The sequence below is a fragment of the Chelon labrosus genome, assembly GCF_963514085.1.
Source record: "Chelon labrosus genome assembly, chromosome: 14".
NCBI classification, from domain to species: Eukaryota; Metazoa; Chordata; class Actinopteri; order Mugiliformes; family Mugilidae; genus Chelon; species Chelon labrosus.
Window position 1 is genome coordinate 29,035,420 of NC_140347.1, and position 24,230 is coordinate 29,059,649.

Here is a 24,230-nt window from a genome sequence, read left to right on the forward strand (position 1 = left end):
CAAATGTAGAGAAGTATATGCATAAATATGCATTATTATCCCCTAAAATCTTGAAACAGAATGAAAAAAGTGGTGGAAAAAGCTTTCATATATTTTAGGAAAATAACAATATCACCATGTAAAACTACATGAGGCATTCAGATTTTTACTGAGTGCAGTTAAAGATACATTCATTCATTCATTCATCTTATGTAACTACTTGTCCTGTGAAGCGTCGCGGGGGGGCTTGAGCCTATCCCAGCTGTCATCGGGCGAGAGGCGGGGTACACCCTGAACAGGTCTCCAGTCTATCGCAGGGCTAACACAGAGAGACAGACAACCATTCACACTCACATGCACACCTATGGCCAATTTAGAATCACCAATAAACCTAATGAGCATGTCTTTGGACAGTGGGAGGAAGCCGGAGTACCCGAAGAGAACCCATGCAGACACAGGGAGAACATGCAAACTCCACACAGAAAGGCCCAGATGGAATCAAACCCAGAACCTTCTTGCTGTGAGGTATCAGTCAATTAAAGGTACATAAAAGGTAAAAGTACTCAGTATAGCCAAATCATCATTGTTGGATACTGATGCATTAGTGTCCAATCTGCTATAAAATATTGTTTAGCGATCTTAGCTAAACAATATTTTGGCTGTGAAAATAAATGCAGAGAAATAAAAAGTGCAATATTTCACTCTGAAGTTTGATGGAAACTAGCACAACTTGTTCAGAACTGTATGAACACATGTAACCAACACATAAACAAAGGTACAACACACCCATCTTTCACCTCCTGGGGCAATTTTCTGGTTGATTCAAGTCAGTTGAATGTGTGAAAATGGTTTGGTTTCTATAATCATTACTATCCTATGAAGTTTGGTGACCTTTACGCAAAAGTATTTCCTGCCATAATACCACATCCAACATTAAACTGACCATATATCTAATCGCCCAGAATGAACGAAAACACTTCAGAGCGCTGGAATATATGTAATTAGTTACATTTTAAGTGATGGATCTTGTCTGTTTGAGTGTCCTAGCCTGCACAATACCACGGGCCTCAAAGTGAAACAGCAAAATGGAATTCAGCTGTTGTTAACATTGTTATTTTACTCCTGATTTTTCTAATCTGACTTGTCGAAACGCTTTCTGTGATAAAGGCATATTCATCTTTTCAGCTTGCATTTAGAGATAGAAAATAATAATAAAAGTGATAAATTCAGTGTTCTACTGGGAAACATTCGTGTGGATGTTACTTACCTGTTACCTAGACATGTAGCACCCACCTAGACCAGACAGACCAGGCATCCCCACCTCATAGCAATGACACTCCTTGATGGCAGCAGCCATCCCCAGCAGGATACAGCCTGACACAGACACACAAAAACAGTTTAGGAACAACTCAAGGAACATGAAGAACAGCACAAGGTGTTGACCTGGACTCCAAATTCACTAGATCCCAAACTGATCAAGTATCTGTGGAATGATCAACAGAGGCCCCTCCCCTCAACCCACAGGACCCAAAGGCCCCCACTAACAACATTCTGTTGCCAGACACCACAGGACACCCTCAGAAGGTCCATGTCCATTCTCTGATGAGTCACAACTGTTTTGGTGGCACAAGGGAGACCTACATAATATTAGGAAGGTGGTCATAATGCGTGTTACTAACTAATAGAAAGTGTGTGCAATAAAGCGCTGACTTAGCATTAAAAAACTACCAAACACAAAGAGGTTTGAATGATTTCAGAATGAGATTTCTTCCAGCAACATCATTACCCTCTCTCACACTACACGCCTGGTTACAGATTTCAACCAGTGATTTGTTTGTTGCTCACTGCTTCCACCGGTGTTATCTCATCCACCTTCTGACCACTCTTTCCTGCTTGCTGCAATATTCCCAAGGAAGTGCTATATTTACATGGATAAATCAGCGTCATTTGATTTAGGAAGGCTGGATCACTTGACCTGCAGTCTGAGAGCAACCTTGTACCGGTTCCAAAGATGCTGTTGATACGTGCATGAACTCACTGTCTGGTTCCACCTGCAGCTGGCACAATGGTTGACACAGTGGGAAGATATTGTGCTGAGCTGGTATTTCTTTTATTTTGAAATGACTTGCCTGTTTTTCTTGGGCAACAAAAGATGAAATCATCGCCTGCCCATGTAAGATAAAACTGCAGAGATTTTAGTTGAAATACAGCAACAATGGAAGATTTTACACAAATGGAAACAGGATCACGAGGAGGATGGACTTTGATTTATCCATGAAAGATTGTATGTGCCTCATTATTTGGAATAATTTGTGTCCACCGCTGTGTTGATGCGTCTGTACTGAGTAAACTGTGACAAAATAAGAAATTCCATTTGCTCCACTGCTGTCAGAAAATGGGAACTATCAATCTGTAGTAATACAACATTTCCAAATGTCACACAAAATGTGGCAAAACGCAGGACTTCTGTCAAAAACATAAATCATGCGTCAAGCAGGCATATTTTAGACTTGGCTTCCAACTGCCAGAGATTATTGGGAAAGACGAAAAAAAAAAGAAAGGAAGGAAATTAAATGGAGCAGTGGTAAAAATAATATTTGTATATAATGTCTGCAGTGATGATTCAGGTTTGTGTCTGGAGGTGTCTGGTTCACTGGGTATTTCCCAAAGATGTGATGTTGGATAATGTGACGGCAAAACACTTCATTTTGAAGATGTTAATCAGTTAAGTAAGTTGTTCGTTTAGCTGAGTGCACTAACAAACACGAGTAAATACCCGTTTTGAAAATCACGAGCTATTAAAAAGGCTTTGGTTGAGCAGAAAAAAAGTTGTTTTTACCTTGACTACTGACGCCCACAAAGCAAGAACTCTGCAGGAGTTTGGCAAAGCTGCAAAACCACCAAGTGCAGTCACTCTCCATTCATCATTTTGGCAGCTGTTGGAGAGTGCACCCAAGTGTATGTTGCTAAAGACTCTCTGGAGAACTGCAATAGGCAAAAATAAAGATCTGGATAGGTACTGTAATGTGTGTTGAGGCATGATTCTTTACTTTCAAACAGGAAAGCTTTAAAGTCACATCCTGAAGCAGATATTATTTTCTATAACAACGGTGTTAATGATCATTTATGTGTATTGTAACAACTTTCTTTTTCATTCTTTGCATACTTGCCAGTTCATTAGGTACACTAATGAAAATAAATGCATTCTAATGTAACAGTCCTGCAGCATTTGTTTCAAATAACAGAGAGCTGTTGATTCAACTGTGTTTCCATTTCGGAGGCTGTGGTCTGTTGTACTATTGAATTATATCGATACATATTTCTATTATTTAGGCAACCCCACTGTAGTCAGTGGTCTAGGCTAAATAACCGAAGTGCTTTTGTGAAAATGATCATGGAGTTGAATAAACTCCTTTCTTTTGCTGTTTCAACATAAACTGAACCTTATAACAGTCATGTTAGGAAGTCAGGACGATAAGATTTAGTGCAGAATTGTCATATTAGAATACATTCATTTTCACTTGTGTACTAATGAACTGGCAAGTGTATACCAGGCTGGCATATTTTTATACTGTAATCATCGAGCTTATTGTTCTTGGCAGAGACAGTTCCCTCTTAGGGGCTTAAAGTGCCAAATGTTGCTGCACCATATGTGTTCGCGTACTGAGTGACATTGCTGGCTTTCACCCTGAACGCTTGAAACTCTACACCTGCAAGGGGAAAACCTCTGTCTCGCCTTAACTGTGAACATCCTGATTCATGAAATCTGTCTGCTCATCTGTCGAGTTCTGCTTTATTAACTCCAAATGTCTCCCCTAAAATTTGTCATCTATGTTAAGAGCGACCGTGACGCACAGACTGCCCCAACCCCCCTCACGCCAGAAGCAAGACATAAATCATGGCAGAACCAAATTAGAATCTAAAAAAAGGAACAGAGTGGAGTATTTTGGTGAGCCTCTAATAACTCAGCTGCTTGTTCTAGGTGGAACAGTTGAGCTGGCATCGTGTAAAACCCAACTGAGCCTCAGATAAAGTGATAAAACCTGACATGTAATAAAAGCCACAGTGAAGAATGACTTAATTGCTTGCAGCAATAAAATTATATTAATATGTGTTATTTTATTGCAATTTACGTCCAAACTGATAACAGGGATTGGTTGTGACATTGTAGGTCAGTCGTGACCTTTGCATTGATTTGTAAAGTAAGTCGGTTATGATTCTGGCACTATTTATCTGCTATATCACCAATAAATCAAACATTTCATTCAAGTAATACACAAAACAATCTGAAAATAATCACAATTATTTCAAAAAGAGTTGTTTTCAGTTTGCTATGGCTATAACGACCTGTCTCAATAAGGAACCTGTTTTATAAGATTAGATGTAGTTACGGTGGCCCACACTAGAGGGAAGCAGCAGGAAGGGGTATTGTCTTTCTGGAACTTTCTGGAAACACCCTGTGAAATATTCAGACATTATTGCATATGTGTTTTGGATATTACATTTAGGAATCAAGTAGCAGCTAAAACTACACGTGCAGAATCTACTGCAGTGTGGGCATCTAACTTCCTCTACCAGCAGAAAATAGTAAGACCTTAACTTGTGTGTGGAAGCTGTCTGCAGGGTAACAATGTGTAAACACCATACTGGGGATAAATCTGCACAAACATCTTTGAGGACCAAATGAATTTAGGGTAAAGGGTGAAAAACAAGGTGAAAATAAGTGTAGTGAAAATGTGTCATAGCAGCTGTCCATGGCTAGATTAAACAGGAAGTGAGAAGTCTTGTCTTCTTTTGAAAAAATGGTCTTCAATATTTCCACGTTTGAATATTTATAAAATATGTTGCATCAAATATGAATTTGTGCCATTACTGAAAAAACAAAACATGCGAATATTATTCATTTGAAAAGTTTGACTACTGTTTACAAGAAGCACCCAATTTACTAAACATCCAAATGCAAATCAGGCTTCAAGTTTCCACATAAGTTTCCTACTGAAGAGTGTTATGATAGTTATGATATCACAAATTCTTGCTTGTAGGCCTTAAACTTTTAGTGGAGCTTATAGAAATGATGCACATTCAGCAGAAGTATACACAGCAATCATTACTCTGCACATTGAAGATTAAACATGACTTCTCAATGGAGGGCTACATACACATTTCAATGTTTGCTTTGTAGAAATATGGGTGGCATACAGTTTGTTTGTTTTTGTTATTTGTAGGCTGCAATTTTATTCAAGGGTTACAAAATGTTGTCGACGTACTCAATTCCTTGTAAAAGACTAAATGGGTAATTTACTTAGGCTGTTTACAAGCATTTAACAAACACTGTTTAATATGGCGCTAATCCACATCCTTTACTCAGTCTTCTGATGGATTTAAATGTGATTTTACTCTTTAAAAAATGAATGAGCGTATGTGCTAACAGTTTAAATAAAGTTCAATTGAAAGTATAGGGAGTCACGATGATTAGGATTATACAAGAAAGAAAAATACAAATTTTATTGAAGACTTTTTTTCAATTTCTTTTAAAATTGTTGCTCAATTTTTATTTTATTTTTAAATTCAAAATTTCTCTTTGGTTGACTTACTCAGCATATGTCCACTACCTACAGTACGTAGCCAGTTCATTAGGTACAATCAAATGCATTCTAATAATACAGCCTGGTAGTAAATCTTAAATTCTTGAAGGTTATAATGTTCTGTTTATGTTGAAACACCATAAGAAAAGTGGTAGAAGTGGTGGATGTTGGAGGATGTAGTTTGTGGTGCTGTGCTGAATGAAACACTTTTTTTTTTTTTACCCTAACCCACTGACTACAATGGGGGTGTCAAAATAATAGAAACACGTGTTGGTACAACACAATATAATTCAATAGTACTACATACCACAGTCTCCAAAATAAAAACACAGTTGAATCGGCAGTTCTCTCAGTTATTTTAAACACTAAATGTCATAACCTTTATGAACATATAAGATTTACTGTTACATTAGAATGCATTCATTTTTACTAGTGTACTTAATGTACTGGCAAGTGAGTGTATAAACATTGTAATAAAATCTGTTGCAACTATTTTCTTTCTTTTTCAATTCAATACTGTAATAGAAGTTATAAATAACAGCTCGGACCGATATATTTTTATTGCTGGCAGTCCTCCTCGTGTCGAACATTAAAACACCTGCAGCTAATTCCAGTGCATATTATGAATTGACGAGTTTACGGACGTGGGCGTGTGTTTTACCCATAGACTGTACCCGGTGTGGATGTCTCTATCGGTCCCTCCGCTGAAACTTTCCTGTCCTCCGCTCTGTGTATGTTTTTCGGTTGCTATGGGTGGAGCAAACAAAGCTCTTGTGTCTTCAGCCCTCCTACATTATTTTCATCCATGCTTACGTCTGGGACAGCAGTTCCGCATTCCTGAGAGTAGATCGGTACTTAAACGGGGCTGATGCAACGACCTCACTTAGTCCCAAAACCTACATCCGACTCCTGACTCCCACACCGTGCCATTATTACTGCGGATTTTTGGACGCACAGCAGGTAAGTCTGTGTGCGAAAGAATGGCTCTAGAATGGCTCGCACTGTAAGCCATTCTAGTGTTTTGTTTTGTTTTTATCACATCTTTGCTTTTGAACTGGTTATTAGCTAAACGGTACGAGCGTCACCTATTTGCATATTATTGTTTCAACACTTTTCACACCACGTTTTACAAATTTATTACACCGTATTTTGTTTGGTATGCGATTTCTTATGTTGAATTTGTTTCCGTAATATAAATTGTTGTATTTAGATTTAACTGTCGTAAAAAGTCTGAACAGTTTTAAAGTTTTCCGTTTGTTGCTGCCACAGCCGTCAAGTACGTTGTTGTTACAACTGTTGTAGCAACTGTCGCTTTACAGCTCGTTATTTACAGAGCCGTTAGCTTAATGAGACGCCGGGCTATGTCAGGAGGTATTTTCACCTCGGTATCCTTCATTTCAGTGTTACTAAACTCAAAACTGTCGGTTTGCCTCGTCTATGTGTGTGTATGTGTGTGTGTGTGTGTGTGTAGGCAGTTATGTAACGAAATACACGCCACTCATTGTGGGTTTCAAAGTAGTTAACCGCTAAGCTAAGCTAGCTGGGTGCAGCGAGCTACACGGAATCTGCAAGCTTTTATCTTTTCACGTTAAGGAAACACGGAAATTAAAGTTTGTTAAAGTCGTACAGTCACTGGATTTGATCAGACTGTTGTGAAATTAATATCGGCTAACTCGTACAATTCAGACATCGTTTATTGAAAGTAAACACTTTGCATGCTGCTGTAATATAGGCAATATAAGTACGATTTAAAAAGAACGGAGATTTCCTGTGGGCTTGGGTTTAGAAATAATCATCTTTCAATTTAGCAACCGAATGAATTATTTGCATTTATTTTCGGCCAGTTGAGTTCGTTGGTTTGGTCTTCACATTAGAAAAAAAGGTCACATTTGGTACTATTTGATAATTCACCCTGTTATCATTACCTTTTTTGTCAAACAATTATTCAGCTTCCACTGTAAATAGTGATCAGTGTCTTATTCATTTCCTACAGCGTCCAATCAAAGTTGCATCATTGACAGAAGACAACTGGAAAGTTTTCTCTGAGTAAGTATTCTGCCTTTAAAACAGATTTAGGCAAATTAATCAGAGCTGCTCTCACCATCTGCTGTGCTAAGAAAAAACATCTTGGCATTGCTAGTTCACCTTGAAACATAAGTGATGTAAATGAACTGTGAAGTTTCTTTGACAGCATGGGATGACAGCCAAGAATGCGTGCTCAGATTGGATTCGTAATCTTTGCTTTGGCCCATTGTAGCGTACATGCTCTGTATGTTTCAATATATTTTCATGGATACTGGATGAGGGAAACTCGTGTGTATGTGCAGGCCCCATGTTTACAATTTCAGACTACCAGATAAACAAACTAGTAAATTAACTCTTCTTGACTATTTGAAGTTCTTTCAAAAGATTTACACAATCCTGTGTAACAGTAACTCTGTCTTGGCCAGCGTATCTGCCCTTGTTGGCCTGAAGGTTAAAGGCCAATCATTGCACAGGAAGTATGATTGTTTTGGGGGGGGTTGTCTCTTGCAAGTTCATAGATTCAGTTCTTTCCTATATAGTGAGTTCATGCCCTTCAGCTGCTGCTGTGCCTGCTCTCACAAATATATGCCACGCAAGGGAAACTATTTGTGGGTTCTTTATATATGTTTCCTTTGTGTCTGTATTGGTGTTTGTATGTGTGTCTAAGTAAATGAGCGTGCGCTGCAGAGGGTTTAAATGCCCCAGCGCCTGCCTGGGCACATCCGTAGGATGGTTTCCGCATAAATGGAACGCTGCAGTGGATTAATGGGGAAGGGCTGGCGAGCCGACAAGCAGCGCAGGGCCGACAGGGCTGAGAGGCTCGACGTGGGCGCACAGGGTTTATTTTAAGTAGAAATGCCTTCCAGTGCGTCTCTGGAGAGCTAGAATTGCCAAGCTGCACCCCTGTACACTGAATAGACAGCAGACGCATTGCAGTTGAGTGAGCCAACTATGCAAGAGCTAGGCTCAATACTAATACTAATGCTGGGGGAACAGCTATTCACTGCTGTGGGCATCACATTATCAGTATCACATTTTAGCCCCCCCATAAGCTTTTCCACATGGTTCGTAAAAACAGTGTGTTAAAACAGACTAGATGAACACTGTGGAAGTAAACACCCAAATGTAGAGAAGAAGCGTTAAAGTAGTTATTTTATTAAAAAAAATAAAAATAAAAAAAATGAAGCTTTTACACAATTACGACTTCCAGATTTCCTGAATTTCTTTTGGAACTGAAGCCTGTCTTTTCTGTTTGCACAGAAAACACCCCTGCTGCTAAATGGTGACCTAAACACTGACCTCTAGCTTGTAGCAGTATTTGAGAGCCACAGAAGTACTGGACACATAGTGCAACGCTTCCACTAGGGCTTATTTAATCCCTTCAGGGTCTGCACTGTACAAGTGTCTGCTTGACGTGGGGCAGATGAGGAAATATCAGAGGACAAAGTATGAAGCAGTATCGAAGTGACAACCACACATTATGTAATAATAGTGATTGCTTCAGCAGGCGGCATTAAATTTAATTTTCTGGACTTGGTTGGCCAATATCTTGTTGTCAAAGATTGCGCATAACTTGTGATTTGTCATAGACGTGGACTCCATACGTCTGAAAAGGCTTCTGTCTGCATCTTAAAAAAAGTGATTAATTTAATCCTCGTCTGAGCCAAGCCGAAGTTCTGTGCCATGCAAAGTCAAATCTTGACATACAAAGCGGAGAAAAATAGTAACATTATAATAATTCAACCAGGACCACCCAGATGCGGAATATAGATGTGTGACTGTTTGAATGGCATGAAGCAGGCCAAGCAGGAGCCCAGCCAATGATCACACAGTAATGTTTGAATGAAGGCAGCCACAGACTCCGTGCTTTGTCCATATCTGCAGGTGCTTAGTGTTTGGTTTTGCCTGAAGTTTTTCATTCTTAGGCTAAAGTCTACAATAAAATGCAGTAGTTAAACTTTCTGTTCTCTTGTGTAATTTCATTGCAACAAAAGATGACCCGTGAATGCACTCCAGCTTACTTCACTGCTGAGGCATTCAAAGTGTGTGGGGAAATTAAGCTCTGCTCATTATTGTTGCAGATGAGGGTCTCATCATCACTGACAGTATTGCAAGGTTAAAATGCTGCGTTGTGTCCTCTTCACTGGAGGAGTTTTGGCTGTGGCATCTCTTAGCCCATAAGAACATCCAAAAAAGACGTGGAGGCTGAAATGAATGGATCCAGTTTTCTGTTTTGATAATAACTTCCACTCCTACACACAATCATCCTCAAGTTTAATGGTCAGAGATGACACCAGCCTGATCAGAGGCGTTATTACTGTGTCTCCTCTCTTTCCGTGCCTGTGTCTTGTCTTGTCCCTGCAATGAAAATATAATGAGGGGTTGGAGGAATGTTGATACTGTATATTTGGACTGTCCTGTCCTCAAGGAAAATCGGTGCCAAATTCCCTGGTTTCCTCAGAGAATTGCGAAAGCCTGTAACTCAACACACTGCCTGACTGAGTGCAGACGGTAATGATGATCGCCGAGACCTTGGCCGGAGAGTGAGAGAGTGTGCCTTGGCCTCCGCACCCATTGCTCACTTTCAGTGCTGAGTTGAAGCTGTTGAAGCAGTTTGCAAGAGTTTTGCAAGATGCTGGTGTGTGGGCCATGCAATGCTTTAGTCATCCAAAATTAGACTTTAATAAATTACACTGATAAATAGTGGTCACAAGGCATCTTGGAAATTGCACGTCTTTCCTGTAATGCCACGATCCAGAGATTTAAAGTTGAGCAGTCATGCAGCACAAACATGTACCTTTGTGTTTTGGTCAGATAAGTAGGAATCCTGCTTTCAGTCAACCAAATTGTTTCACAGGTAGGAATTTGCGTGCTCCCTTTTAAAAAGTAACAGTTGAAAGGTAATGAGTAGCCATTGAAAACTCCTACCCCCCACCCCCACCCCCCCTTCTCTTCTTCACCTTCCCTATAAGAAATGCTGCTGGCTATTTGGTAAGGGGCTGAATTCCTCAGCCGCTGCTAATTGCTCTCAGGAAATGGGCACATTTGGTTAAGCTGAAGACAGATAAAGTATGTGAGCATAGAAACTGTGGCTTGGACATATACATATCCAGTATGATCTATCTATCTATCCACTCTGTGTGCACGTTTAGACATAGGGACTTTCACATGCACCCTCCTGGCAAGCTGTCTGCACACACCTACAGCTAGCCACCACTCACGTGCAGTTAGACTAGTTTTGGGCAGTTGCCAGCGTCTGCATTGGTATGGTCCTAGATTTCATATCCAATACATGACATTTCCGCTCCCCGCCCTTGGCTTCTGCTCGTCTCCTCTCAGTTAGCCCTGAGAGCTTGGGGTGCCCACATTGCCGCTGACTTGTGTAGGTGTTTTTGTTTGAGGCTAGTGTGGGCCTAAAAACTGTGGCACTAGCTTTTCTGCTTGACTGCAAAAGCACAGTAACGCCGTTGCATCATCAAATGCTGACCACTAATCCTCGGCTGCAGGCTGCTACTGACGAGGGAAAAAAAAGAAAGAAAAATACCCTTCCTTTGAAAAATGTAAAATTCATTTTGACTCATGCTTTTGGGGTGTAATTACACTCTGCAAGACATGCATCAGCAAACTTTCCCTGTTTTGTTCAGATGAGACTTCTATAGGGTTTCATGTCTCAAGGCTTGAATGGGTGTTGAATTTGCAAGGGGGATTTTCAGACACTTGTGTGGCGGGCGGGTAAAGACAGAGTAAACACAATAAACATACTCAACTTAAAAGTCATGTTTAACTCAAAAGTGATTCACATCAAGAGACTGTCCTGTCATATATTGTAACCTAAAACAGTTGTCTGAAACGGTGTGTAACTCACTTTTAAGTCACATAATTGATAGGCATCTTGCTGCATGCATCATTTCACCTTTGTTTTGGAGGCTGCAGGCTAAACTACCCCTGTGGGGGTTTGATTCATGTGATCTGACATTATGCAGTTAAATATGAGGTTTAGGTATGTTTACATACTGAAAGTGTCTGTGAGTATGGTAAGTGCTGGCTTCAACGGCGTGTTTCAACAAGCATACCAAGGAATGGGGGCTTTCCTTGCCAGTTCCTTCAGTTACATTGTGCTGTAAGAGGAGTCAGTCTAACAGACTAAAATAAGATTATTCCTGAATTGACATATTTTTTTAAGCACCTTTAGTTTACTTGGAAAAACTGCGTTTGTCCAGGTTTGAGCCTAATTTGAGTCTTGAGTGTCTGGCCAGCTTTAATAGTGGACTCCATTTTGACTCTGAAAGTGATTTGCTCAGTCACTCCTAATGGGCGCTTCAGTTCCTATGGCTGTTCTCTCTGCCCAGGGGTTAGTGCGGATTGCATCTTTTGAATTCTGTCGCAGTTACTGATCAGCAATAGGCAATCAAAAAATAATGCAACACTTTTTAGTCACACGTCAAGATCTTCTGCTAACATTGGCATAATTTCTTCATTCATTTAGAAAAACTTACAGATGTGCAATTACAGCAAATGCAGTCGTTGAGTCACGTTTTACACAATTACACATATTTCCTTGTTCTTAGACAGTCTCTCTACACAGCGAGAAAGCCTCAGCACTGGCCACACCACTACACCTCTCCTGGGAGTTTTAGAGAGGAATTTTGTCTGAAAGAGATTTTTTACCAGGCCTGTCTTGTTCCTTTCCTCTCCAGCAAAAACAACAGGCGATTGCCAAGTGCAGTGTAAATGGGAGTATACATACAGTGGGAGACGAGGGAGGGGCTGTTAGGGTTTCTGTAATAAAATGCCTCATGAGACACTGGCTCCACACACACAAACTTGTCCTTGGAGAGAATAAATGATGCAGACTGAAGATGGAGGAGAACATGTCCAAAAGTATGAAGATTAATTGAAACCTTTGACTGTAATTGAACTGCAGCTTCCTTTTAAATGTATTTAGAGTTGTATAGCTTCTTTAGAATTCATTTGCATTATGCTTGTGCCTGATCACTGCTGATGAAAGTGAGCTGATTTTGGTAGCGCCATGCACAGCAGTAAACTCTACTGTAAAAACGCTTTGGGACCAGTCCATATGCAGGGTGGAGTACATTAGAATAGAGTTACATAACCCTGATTTTTTCATTAGCTCTTCTATGGCCTTTGTAGTAGAGCGAGTCTTTCAGTCTGCAATAAAAAAAAAAAGAGTGGCAAGAAAGAAAAACTTGGTTTAACTCAAGATACTGTCAGCTAGTCACCCACCATCTAAGTCAGCTGTTTTTGCTGCCCCTCACAATACACGTCTTTGTTGGTTCTATATGAGAGGGGCTTTGTTCAGTTTGTGGCCAACCTGTAGAGTTTCTGCTACAGCTGAATGCTCAGGAGGCTAATGTGAATATTAATCTCAAAGCTACACTGATATCTGTCTTCTGAAAACTCGGTTTGGGTTTGTAATCTGTAATCTGATGTTACAGATGTGTAACAGTTTTATCCCTTTCATCTGCGGTCAGTGTGAAATGATTGCCTTTATTTATTCGTCTTTATTTACTGGCCACGCTACAGCAGGAGAAACAACTTCAAGTTCTGGTCTTTCTGAGATCGCAGGGATGGGCAGGGCAGAATCGGCTCATGTTACGCTGTTCTCATCTGTAACATTTGTTTTTTATTTGGCCATCAGAAGTTTTCCCAGTCTCGGTCTTACAGTAATTAGAGAGACGTCTTAATTCTCCAGCCACTTCCTTTATGCCTGCACAACTTCTCCCTTTTCTCCTCTGTCCCTCATTCCTCCCTGATTACATTAAAAAGTGCTGTGGTCAAACCCTCTAAACTACCCCAAATTGTTGAAAGAGGGTGGTGATGGAATGCATGAGTGTTACCCACTCTGTTTTGACACAACCTCTTTTGATAGCTTTTGAATCCTCTTTACGAAAAGCAAAATAAGCATTCAAGACCAAAACCACTGGGTAAATTGTGAGAGGCATAAATGTAAAAGGTAACTGTCCGTTTCAGTGATCCTACTAAAGGCCTTTGTGGCTTCTCTTTGCATGTAAAGCTACAGAGATGAGTGTGTAGCTGCTGACAGTGTGGAGTTTGTTTTTTCGCCGGCTGCTGACTAAGAAGATAACACAGCTGTCAAAGCTGTCAACTTTTGAATGCATTCTTGGAAACGGCAACCCATATTTACAAAGATATTTGATGACAAGGACAGAAGAGAGTGAATGATCTTTTTTGGGATGAATGCCACCACATATAAAAGATAAAAATGCAGTCAGATGGCTGCAGGATGATGAGTATAAATGCACAGCTCATGTTATCACCAGATGTTGAAGAATGATAAATAACTATAATGCTCTCAAAATACAAAAATTCTACATGGAACTGTGACATGCTATTTAGTAAATATACAAAACGGGGAATACTGCATATATGAATACACAATATGTTTTAATTTTAATAGCAATTTAAGGAATTTAATTGGTTATTTTAGGCTAAGGGGAAATGAAAGCTATAAGAGGTGTGTTCACTCTCCTTCCCAGTGTACTAAAAAAAGCAGCACTGAAAATTCATTATCAGCAAATTGCTTTTAGCAAGTTATTCTCTCATCCTAATCATTGACTCTCTGCGTCTTCTCTCCTCCTCTCTCCCTCCACAGCGGTGGTGGTGGCCGGGTCGGACATGATGCCGGGACAGATACCTGACCCTTCGCTGGCGGCGGGCTCCCTGCCCAGTCTGGGCCCGCTGGCGGGCATCTCGGCCACCACGCTCACTGATCAATTAAAGCTGGCTGACTTCCGCCAGCTGGGCACCATGCTGTCCCCGCTACATTTTCTGGGGAGGTTGGGGAAGAGGCCACTGGCCATCAAGACAGAGGTAAGGAGGAAGAGAAAAGTGTAGAAAAGAGGAAATGGTGTAGTAGAAGGATGTGTGAAAGATGTGTGTCAGGTCAAGAGGGTATTAGTTTCAGGATGATCTGTCATTAGACAACAGAATGATGCTTTCAAATGCCAACCATTCTGATTTGTTTTGCATTTTGGAAAATGAGTTGTAACTAATTTCATTTAACTGTAGACCTGGTAAAATATGTGTGTTTTTTGTTACAATTGTAATTATTAGTTTAATTGAGATAGCCTTTGGGATAGAACAACAAAGTGACGAGATGAGTAAAGCAATTATCAGATGTTTTCCATGTAATATATAGTCAAAGTCTGTACTGTATTAACAATACAATGCAATTACAGATGGATGAAGATGAAGAAAGGAGGAAACGAAGACGAGAGAAAAACAAGGTAGCTGCAGCGCGATGCCGAAACAAAAAGAAGGAACGGACTGACTTCCTTCAAAGGGTGAGTTCATGACGCAGCATTGCATACTGATGAGCAGCTAAGGATTGGTAATACAAAATAAGCTGACTTTACATTAGTAAGTATTTTAGCACCACCTAAGAGCTAAAACGTATGCACAGTTTCTCGGATTATTAGGCATAAGACTGACAACTGTAAAACTGATACTGTTTATGTCCAGTAGTATCTAATAGTTCAATATGTGTCCAGGAATCAGAGCGTCTGGAAATGGTAAACTCTGAGCTGAAGGCCCAGATCGAGGAGCTCCGTCTGGAGAGGCAGCAGCTAATGGTGATGCTCAACCTCCACCGGCCGACCTGCATCGTCAGAACCGACAGTGTCAAAACACCCGAGAGTGAGGCCAACCCCCTGCTAGAGCAGCTGTCCACCGAAGCCAAGTGAGACCAGAAGAACAGGGATGCAAAGCTCCCTGAAGCCCAAACTAGCACCGCAATGGCTGCCATTTAAATGAAAACATAACTGGCAATGCATTTAAAACAAGCACTTGAACTCCAAGCTGGACACTTTTGGAGACTCTGCCCAAAGATCTGAGGTTGTGGTGCTTCCTCAGTACTGCTACATGAGCTGGCTCTGTCCATTGGAAGACTGGAACTACCCAGGTTCATCTCCACATAAAGTGTTGTTGACACCCGCTGTGCCTCGTTGTTACTTCAACCATCTCTACATAAAGGGACCAATGGAAACAGTAGAGTGTGAGTGGAGACAGCGCTGAGGAAACACACTAATAACTGTATGGTGCTCGATACAAAAGCCCCGAATAGATTGTGTGGCATTGTTGTAATGCAGAGGCCCACAAAGGCTTAGTGTTCTGCAGTTTTCCTATGTATGCTAGCTGAAATATACAGGTGTAGAGTTTTTAGGATACATTACTCGATATGAATACACCAGATGGAGTAGAAGTTTTTTAATGTTGATTGCTATACCCTGCCTTGACGATGGCAGTTACCGGTTGATCCGATTTGTGGTGACGCTGGCGTCATGAAAAGCACATATACACAAAATGTTTACACCCTTATTTTTTGGACTTGTTGTCTGTCCATTATTGTACTTGTTTTATACTGCTTTGTATACATAAACATATATGAAATGCCTGTTAATCACTTGATGTGATTTGTCTCTTCAGTCTTTCCAGTCTGTCATGTTGCGCTGTCAAACAGCTGTGAAAACAAGCAGAAATCTCTTCAGCTGAGCAGTATTTCAGTGTCTGTTCTGCATCTGTATCTATGTATGAACTCTGATACCCTGAATAGATTAAATTTTATTTTCTAACTACAAGAAAGAGCATCTCATAGTTTCTTTACTTCACAGATGTTCATTGCACATTTTCTCCAGTGAAGTAAGTCTATGTATTTCTTCCTGTCCTGACAGTAGAACTATAAAATGAGATGTTGTGCAACTATGTTTTCTTCAGCTGAGGCATATTGCCAAAATCAGGGCTTTACTTTCATTTACACAACTCTGAAAAGGTCATTCATGTTTTTGTTTCTTCCAGCTTCCAGTACTGTAGCTCCCTTTTTTCAGGGCTCAGCAAGACAAAGTCTCCTCTGCAGACAATGCTGACAGGGGTTTAACTAACCACATATCATTCCATGAGTTACTGCCAAACACTGGCTGCAGCTAACTTTTACTTTGTATTAATAAATCACAAAATTAGATTTTAGATTTTCCCGTAATGGCTTCATTTGTAAATTTAAAATTCCTTTGTGTAATTGTTCTTAGTAATTAGTATATAATAAAATATATAAGACTTATCAGATTGATTGTTCACAGAGATGTTGAAATGAAATTTTATTATAGTCATTTTTATTATTCTGTTCTCTTAATTAGATGTAGGAACAAAATAATTTTGTACAGTTAATTTTCTTGGGGTTGATTACGGCACCCATCAAAATGTACGTGCAAGATCCAAAAAGGGAAGTTAATAAAATGTTCAAGGCGACTAAAAACCAGAAATGTTGTCGGGTTACTCTCCTGTATTGCATCTTCCGTAATATGCGTTACGACAACTACTACAACATATAAACTGTAGCGATGCGTTTACGGTCAACAGCTCCATCTAGTGGATACCTTAATGAACTACACGATCTCAATAAATAAATCGATGGACAGTCGGTATTTAATAACACAATGCCGACTGCTGAAATGTCGGATTTAAAAAGAAAAAAGTCAATTTTTAGGTTTTATGTTTCATTACTTTTGTCGTCTCATAGATTTGTCGCATTTTTCCTCGAGAAATTGAACTCATCGTGAAAACACCCGTTAAGTTTTCTACGGTTAAACGTTCATATTTTTAATAATCATAAAAATTGCACTGGTAAGCTTACGTTTTATGGACTCTGAAACATAGAGAAAATCTGACAGAAAAAATATAATTGTTTTAATACAAATATATCTACATTTAATATTTTATTTATGTTCTTTATTTTCTGTTATCGTTGCTTCATCATTAAATCGAGTGGTAGAATTAGCTTGCTAGCTATCTGAATCGTCGGCCGTTCGACTTTATTGTCAAATATTATTTAACAAATTAAACTTCAGCAATGTTAAATTAACCACAGTGTACCTTATAACATTGTCCACACTGTGCTAAGGCTCTGTGTGTGTTCCCTATTTAGTTTTCTCTATCAGGCTAACACTACTACAATAAGCTAGATTTAGTCAGCTCATCTTACGTTTATCCTCCTCGTACGTGTAAATAGACGTGAGAGGTTCCCGGGATTTTGTGATGCGATGGATGAATTTCATGAGGACAGTGAGGGGTTCCAATCCAGTGAAGAACAGCAAGAAGAAAAGCAGCCAGCGGATGATCAGTCAGTTCTCCTGTCCGTAGGAAGCCAGGATCAGATGGAGGTCCTGGAGAAGCTCACACAGGGCCAAGAGGGGGACACTGGTGATGAGTGGGACACTGATCTGGAAGACAGCATGTTATAGAGACAGTTCAATAAGAGTAAATGCAAAATCTTGACGTTCTCATGTATTTTCTCCTTGATTCTCTTTTGTCCCATTTCCCGTCCAGATGCCACCAATCAGAAACAGAGCTCCTTCCTGGCAGAGTTGTACCTGCGGGCCTGCCAGAAAACAGGGGTCATCCCTGTCTCCTCCTTCCTCCATCATTTGGGTGAAACCACTGCAAACCTGAATCACTGTGGCGTGGGACCTCTTGGAGCCAAAGCTCTGGCAATAGCTCTTAAAGTAATCTTTCAATCAAGATATTCACTCATTCCTTCATTCATTCATCTTCTATAACCGCTTGTCCTGTGAAGGGTCGCGGGGGGCTGGAGCCTATCCCAGCTTTCATCGGGCGAGAGGCTGGGTACACCCTGGACAGGTCGCCAGTCTGATATTCATTTTATGTCTGCAAAATTAAGTTGGTGCATTTATTTTGGGTGGAGTTTGTCTCGTTTGTAAATTGTTATCTTTTAAAAAGTCTGAGTGGTTAGAGAATCAAACTGAGGGGGTCAGGTTCGAATCCTTTCTACATCCATGGCTGATGTGCCTTGAGTAAGCACCTAATAATCCCCCACAAACGCATCCCCGGGAGCGCCATGTGTATCTTAACCCCTGCCAACTACTGTCTTTACAAAGGGATAGGTTAAATAATGAGAGTGAATTTCCCCATGAGGGGTTATTAAAGGATAACGATGTAAAATATAAATACATTTTAAATGTAGGCAGAGAAAAAGAGATGTAGACAGAAATGGGTTTCAGCGTCTACTCATCAAATGTTCAGTATCTCCTGTCATTTATTAACAATGGGAGTTTAATGATTCTATTGCCAAATACTTAGTAGAGAACTATTTTGTCTCTTTTTTGTTTTCTAGAATGACAATGTTATCACTCACCTCGAGCTTGAGGACAACGCACTTCAGGCAGAAGGGATCCACTATCTGATGAAGATGCTTAGATCAAACATCACCATTCAGAGTCTTGTAACGTTTCTAAATCTATAATGTCGAATACTCAAGTTCTGCTTTGAACTACAAGACGAACACCATCATTTGTCTAATTTAATTTATTAGCACTAATGTTTTTTCCATAAAAAAACAACTGAACATCTTTCTTCAGAATCTTTCCGACAACCATCTGGGCCATAAAGGAGCGTACATCATCTCCAAGATGCTGTTAGATAATTATTACATCAAATCCATCAAACTCTCAGGTTCACTACTGCACTTCTTAAGATCTTTTTCAGTGTTAGAAGGCTTTTATTGGATTAGTATTAAAATTTATTCCCTTTTGTTCTCTCAGGAAATGAATTTGGTGATTCTACTGCCAAATACCTAGTAGACGCTTTAATGGTGAGTCCAAAGTACTAAATGTTGTCTCGATGTGCCAGATGACTGTTTGGACTCGCACTTCTCATGTTCCCTAATGAATCAAAGCTATTTCGTTATATCTAAATGTGCATATGAGCTTCAGTTCAACATTTTCTTTGTTGTGAAACAGGACGACTATGTGGTCAAAGAGCTGGACCTCAGTCACAACGAATTCTGTAATACAGGAGGAGAATACCTTGGTCACATGCTGGGTACAGTAGTTCATTTCTGACTGTATGAATGAACACACAGATTTAATCTCATAAAGTTGAAGCTAATGCAAAAACGCTTACAGACTGAGAGTGCAAATGAAATGCTGAATGCCCTTTAGTTCCAACTTTAAACTGTAATGATGCTACAGCTATGAGCATATTTATCCATTTGTCCAAATAGCAACGAGCTGTTTGTGGACATAATATAGGAGCAGAGCAAGCTTTTATTTAACAATAAACTTGCAGGACAAATGCAGGTGTTGATACAAACATAAATGATCATGATCATTACATGTGTTAATGTTAAGTGTAATGCTCAGTGTCCCCTGTGATGTTTGGTGCTCCACCTAAAGGTGCCTGAAATCATGATGGGAATGTTGTTCAATTATGTTGCAGAACGTTATAGTAAAGGTGTCACACAGTAACTACAGCATGTTGAGAGAAGAACATGAAATATGCTGTACAGACATTCTTAAATGTGTCGGATTATTATAATAACCACACCAGCAGCATGTGTTCATTTATTTAATTATTCGGCCATAACAATACATAATTGCCATAACAGTGGAAAAGGCTACGTTTTCCCTTTAAAAAACATAGTTTATACGATTTAATGTGTAATTTTTGTGTTTCAATTAAATTCCTTTCCACCTAAGCCAGGAATCAAGGTATTGAAGTCCTGAATCTGAGCTGGAATCATCTTCGTATGCGCGGGGCTGCAGCTCTGAGTGCTGGTCTGAAGGTGACAAACAACACACTCACATCTTAAGTACTTACGTAACTGTCTGATCCTAGCTGTCTCATTTTCCTTTCTAAGGTGAACTCTACTCTGAAGCAGTTCCACCTCTCGCACAATGGTTTTGGCCACATCGGGGCAGAGTCACTAGGTCAAGCACTGAAACAAAATAACACACTCGTGCTGCTTGACCTCAGCAGCAACTATATCGACGATCAAGCCGTGGCGCTGCTCTGTCAGGGCCTCAAAACAAATGGCACCCTCAAGGTCCTCAAAGTGAGTGAACAAAAGGGTGATTTACGGAGCAGTGTTGACCATAATCATAATTATTTCAAACATTACGCACTCTGAGAGGAGTAACGCTTGGTGTGTACATTTTATTCAGCTGTCCCATAACCCCATGACCAGTACCGGAGCTCTGGCTCTGCTCAAAACAGTTAAAAACAACACAAGATCAGCAGTGGAGAAGATAGATATTTCTGTAAGTGGTTACCTCAGCATGTGAACGGAAACTTCTGTGCTTTATAACTACTGTTCCTACTGTTCCTACAGTATGTATGTGCATGTGTGAGTGCAGAGGGTGTTTGTATGCGAGACCTTTGTGGAGCTGCTTCAAGAAGCCCGTCAGAGACGTCCTGCTCTTGATGTCCAGTACAGTGTCATGAGCTCTGTCACCAGGAACCTATCTGCCATTCAGACCTTCAAGGTCAGTTGTTAGGAAGAGGGAGAAAACTGGTGATGATAATATAATGAGAGAACATGAAATTATTACACCTTCAGAAAAGTTGTACCAGGTATTTTAAAGAGTTATATATGCACTCTAACCACTTTTCCACTTTCCACTTAGTGTGAAACATGATCTGGATTGTTTTACAGAAATAACTTGAAGAACGAAATGAAAGCGTCACGGATTTCTTCCGGGATTTAGATAAACCAGAAACCATGAAGGTCTCCACCTCTGCCTCAGGCTGTAAAGGTCAGGCTAACCATTTCTCACCCTGCACTTATGTCATGAGTGAATACAAAGAATCTGTCACAGATAATTCATCAACTATGCTGCAGCACTTACTCATGCATGAATGACCAATGTAGAAAATTAACTTGGCTTGCATATTTTCAACAGTATGCCGCAGTGTGACTTTGCCCAAAGGTATTGTGCACCACTGACAGGTGCAACTCAATAGCCGCTTCCTGTGACGTCAAATGTAGTTCTCAATCCAATGCTTTACTTGAACCTCTGACACCAACCAGCTGCACCAACCTCAGCGCTCTCAGCCGTATCTGCGGTCGGGCCACAGGGTCCTCTGCCTCATTCTCTCCATCTAAAATAATCTTCTGGTATGACAACAGAACAAGAGGTGGAAGAAAAAGAGAGCTGGCGTCCATATCAAAGGAGCGAGCGGGAGGAAAGAATAGCGCCAGATGCAAGCTAGTTGTTTTGCCACGTGGGTTAGCTTTGAATGAAGCAGCCTGTAGAGGAAATGGCACTCTCATGAATATGCATGTTGAGCATTACTTATGCAGGCCCTGCAGAGTGGGATTATCAAGGGCGTGCTGATGAATTGTCTCAAGGTGTGATATCCAGCAGTGCGTTTCGTTTCCGTCAGGTGGCTCTGTTGGTAAGCACAGAGGAGACAATGACAGAATCCACTGCCTCACCGGCACCTATTCTTTGCGTTACATTTTAACAGCTTATACTAATACTAGCTTATACTACTGATTATACTAATTAGCTACATGTGTTGCTGCATTTGGTTCAATTTTCAAATGCAAGTAGCTTGATTTGCAGTCATAACAATTACCTAGCTGTAAAATGAATTTAAAGTAGAATAACAAGGACATCTTATTTGTGGAATAAATCAGAAGTACTAGTTTATAGTCAGACTCACAATGTTGATGCTGCTTTCACCTTCATCTCATCTTCTCTTATGGATCTTTCAGGCAAAGTCTTCTTCAGCATGCTTGCAGACTTCTACGTCAACACCTGTTTTATTGTCAGCTTCATCAGAGCTAGTACTGTCACGATCACTTTTGGAGGTGCTCTACAAGCTCTCAGTCGTAATATGTAACCTCTCTCAACTCCTTAGTTCATCACAACTTTCTCTCTGGATCTTCTCTCAGATACCCCAGACCACAGAGAGGCCTCATCTATTCAACATCTGTCAGCCTCAACTAGCCTCTGTTGCCTTTTCCATCATTTTATTAAAAAGGATCAGACACAAAAGTTAATAAATGTGTTGCAGGTTTACCTCAATCCAGCTGGTGATATTTAAACCCTGCAAGTAAAAATAAAATAAACTGTGCAGACATTTTAGACCAAGTGCAGAAAAGGTCAGACCCAAATAGTGGACCCTCATCAGTGAAATAAATCTTTCTGTCAGTATCTATATGACAAGTGAATCCAAATAATGATAGCATGAAAACAATGCACTGAGCTTATTTGTCCCATTGGCTGCTGTAAGCTATTCAGTTTGAACCAATAACTAACTTGGGCACAAATTAAACACATTAGAATGATTTACTCTGTGGACAGAGGAGCAATAAATCTGACAAAATGTGTGAAGATGAGTTGACAACGGCTAAATTAGGATGCTCTCAAAAATTATAGTAAATTAATTTGTGTATTATTAAGTCATTTGTGACAACATTTAATGTGACCAAACTTATAGTTCTCATGAGTTTCTCAAGGTACTTGTCAGGTAAGAGGTCACAAACATCTTTGAGAACTCACCTTGGTATTTTCAGTGGGTTCGTTCTCCCAGTTTCTCTTCATATAATCCCACTCCATGACGCCGAGATCCGTCTTTTGGGGTTCAGATCATCTGCATATTTGTGGTCACTTTTAGTGATGCAGAGTGAATTTAGGACACGTCCGACGTCTCCCCTTGCCTAACAATTTAGCACTCTCCCTAAAATAACTTGTGTGTTTAAGAATAAAAAACAGGAACATTTTGACTATTAAAATAAATATGTCCTTAAACTCTAAATACACTTTTGATTTGTACGAAAATACAATTCTTTATGTAATAGCACAGGTAATAATTGGCTTATTTAAAAGACAGAAAAAAATAACAGAATAATTTAGGTAAATCATCTCTCTGATGTGGCTTAATGAAAACAAACAGCTAGCTGCCAATTTCTAATGGGCCATCTTTCATCTGAATGGACACAAAGACTTAAAACCCACGTCTTATTGAGCAGTCCAATTGGAAATTCACAGATTTGGCCAAATTTTGAAGACGAAACAAAAACCTGCCAACAAACCCTTCAGATATCTATGCACCCACTGGCATACGCTGCCAATTAACATGATCTCGAAAGCGCTAATGGAATCTTGAGCGGTAATAAAAGTAAATAATTAAATTAAAGGAGCCCTTGTATCATTGTTTGCTGTATTCAGGCCCATTAGGACCTCTAGTATTCTCATGGTAATCTAATGTTTTGGTTTTTTGTGCCCGGATAATGAATTCATTTTTTTCCCTCCAAACAGTGTTGTTCAGACATTTGTGTAGGTGCTGGCAGAGAAACAAAGACATACATTAGGAGCCATTGTCCCCCGTGATTATTAAAGTAAACAGAAACACTGAAGAGGTATCGTACACAGCTGCACACACTTGAACCTGTGTTTGTGAAGTGGGAAAAAAGGGCCAAGCAACCCTCAAGACTCTGTCAGAGACGATCCCATTATTTGGAGCTTCTCAAGAGTCGAGCGGCAGGCTGGCTAATGAAGCTTTGAAGATGCACCGTTGGCACACAACTCAGACTGCAGGACAGAATTTGGGAACACAACAGGTTTGGCACGAGATAAAATGTTTCAGCTAAGATCGACCATGAAGATGTTCATTGCCTCGGCTTTTATTTTGCCGTCATTATTTACCCGAATCCTTTTCAAAACAAAAGGTCCTCATGGAAGATCAATTTTAAGGTGACATGCGAGTTTCTCTTGTACAGAGTTTGCTTGGCACCATATAAACAATCATTTTTGTATCAGTTTTGTATAAAACATAACAGGAATAACTCGTTACTTGCTCCAG

At 40.0% G+C, this 24,230-nt stretch overlaps 1 protein-coding gene and 1 pseudogene across 2 annotated transcripts; both read left to right on the top strand.

Annotated features, from left to right (window-relative positions):
* The first annotated feature begins 6,082 nt into the window (after positions 1-6,082).
* jdp2b (Jun dimerization protein 2b) lies at positions 6,083-16,838 on the top strand. The gene is made up of 5 exons (XM_084560441.1): positions 6,083-6,524; positions 7,558-7,610; positions 14,224-14,441; positions 14,810-14,914; positions 15,122-16,838. Exons 3-5 carry the CDS (start codon positions 14,247-14,249, stop codon positions 15,311-15,313), a joined length of 492 nt encoding a protein of 163 aa, XP_084416567.1. The 5' UTR covers positions 6,083-6,524; positions 7,558-7,610; positions 14,224-14,246; the 3' UTR covers positions 15,314-16,838.
* Positions 16,839-17,429: 591 nt separating this feature from the next.
* LOC311499048 lies at positions 17,430-21,348 on the top strand (annotated as a pseudogene). Its single transcript has 11 exons — positions 17,430-17,852; positions 17,949-18,124; positions 18,754-18,861; positions 18,998-19,091; positions 19,181-19,230; positions 19,379-19,460; positions 20,117-20,202; positions 20,278-20,472; positions 20,582-20,677; positions 20,774-20,902; positions 21,073-21,348. The product of its transcript is annotated as an uncharacterized misc_RNA (transcript).
* The last annotated feature ends 2,882 nt before the right edge of the window (positions 21,349-24,230 follow it).

Excerpts from the sequence above, each read along its gene's own strand:
- jdp2b (XM_084560441.1), top strand. The coding sequence starts at position 14,247 with ATGATGCCGGGACAGATACCTGACCCTTCGCTGGCGGCGGGCTCCCTG. Across the intron at positions 14,442-14,809 it reads CACTGGCCATCAAGACAGAG|ATGGATGAAGATGAAGAAAG; the intron begins GTAAGGAGGAAG and ends ATGCAATTACAG. Across the intron at positions 14,915-15,121 it reads GGACTGACTTCCTTCAAAGG|GAATCAGAGCGTCTGGAAAT; the intron begins GTGAGTTCATGA and ends ATATGTGTCCAG.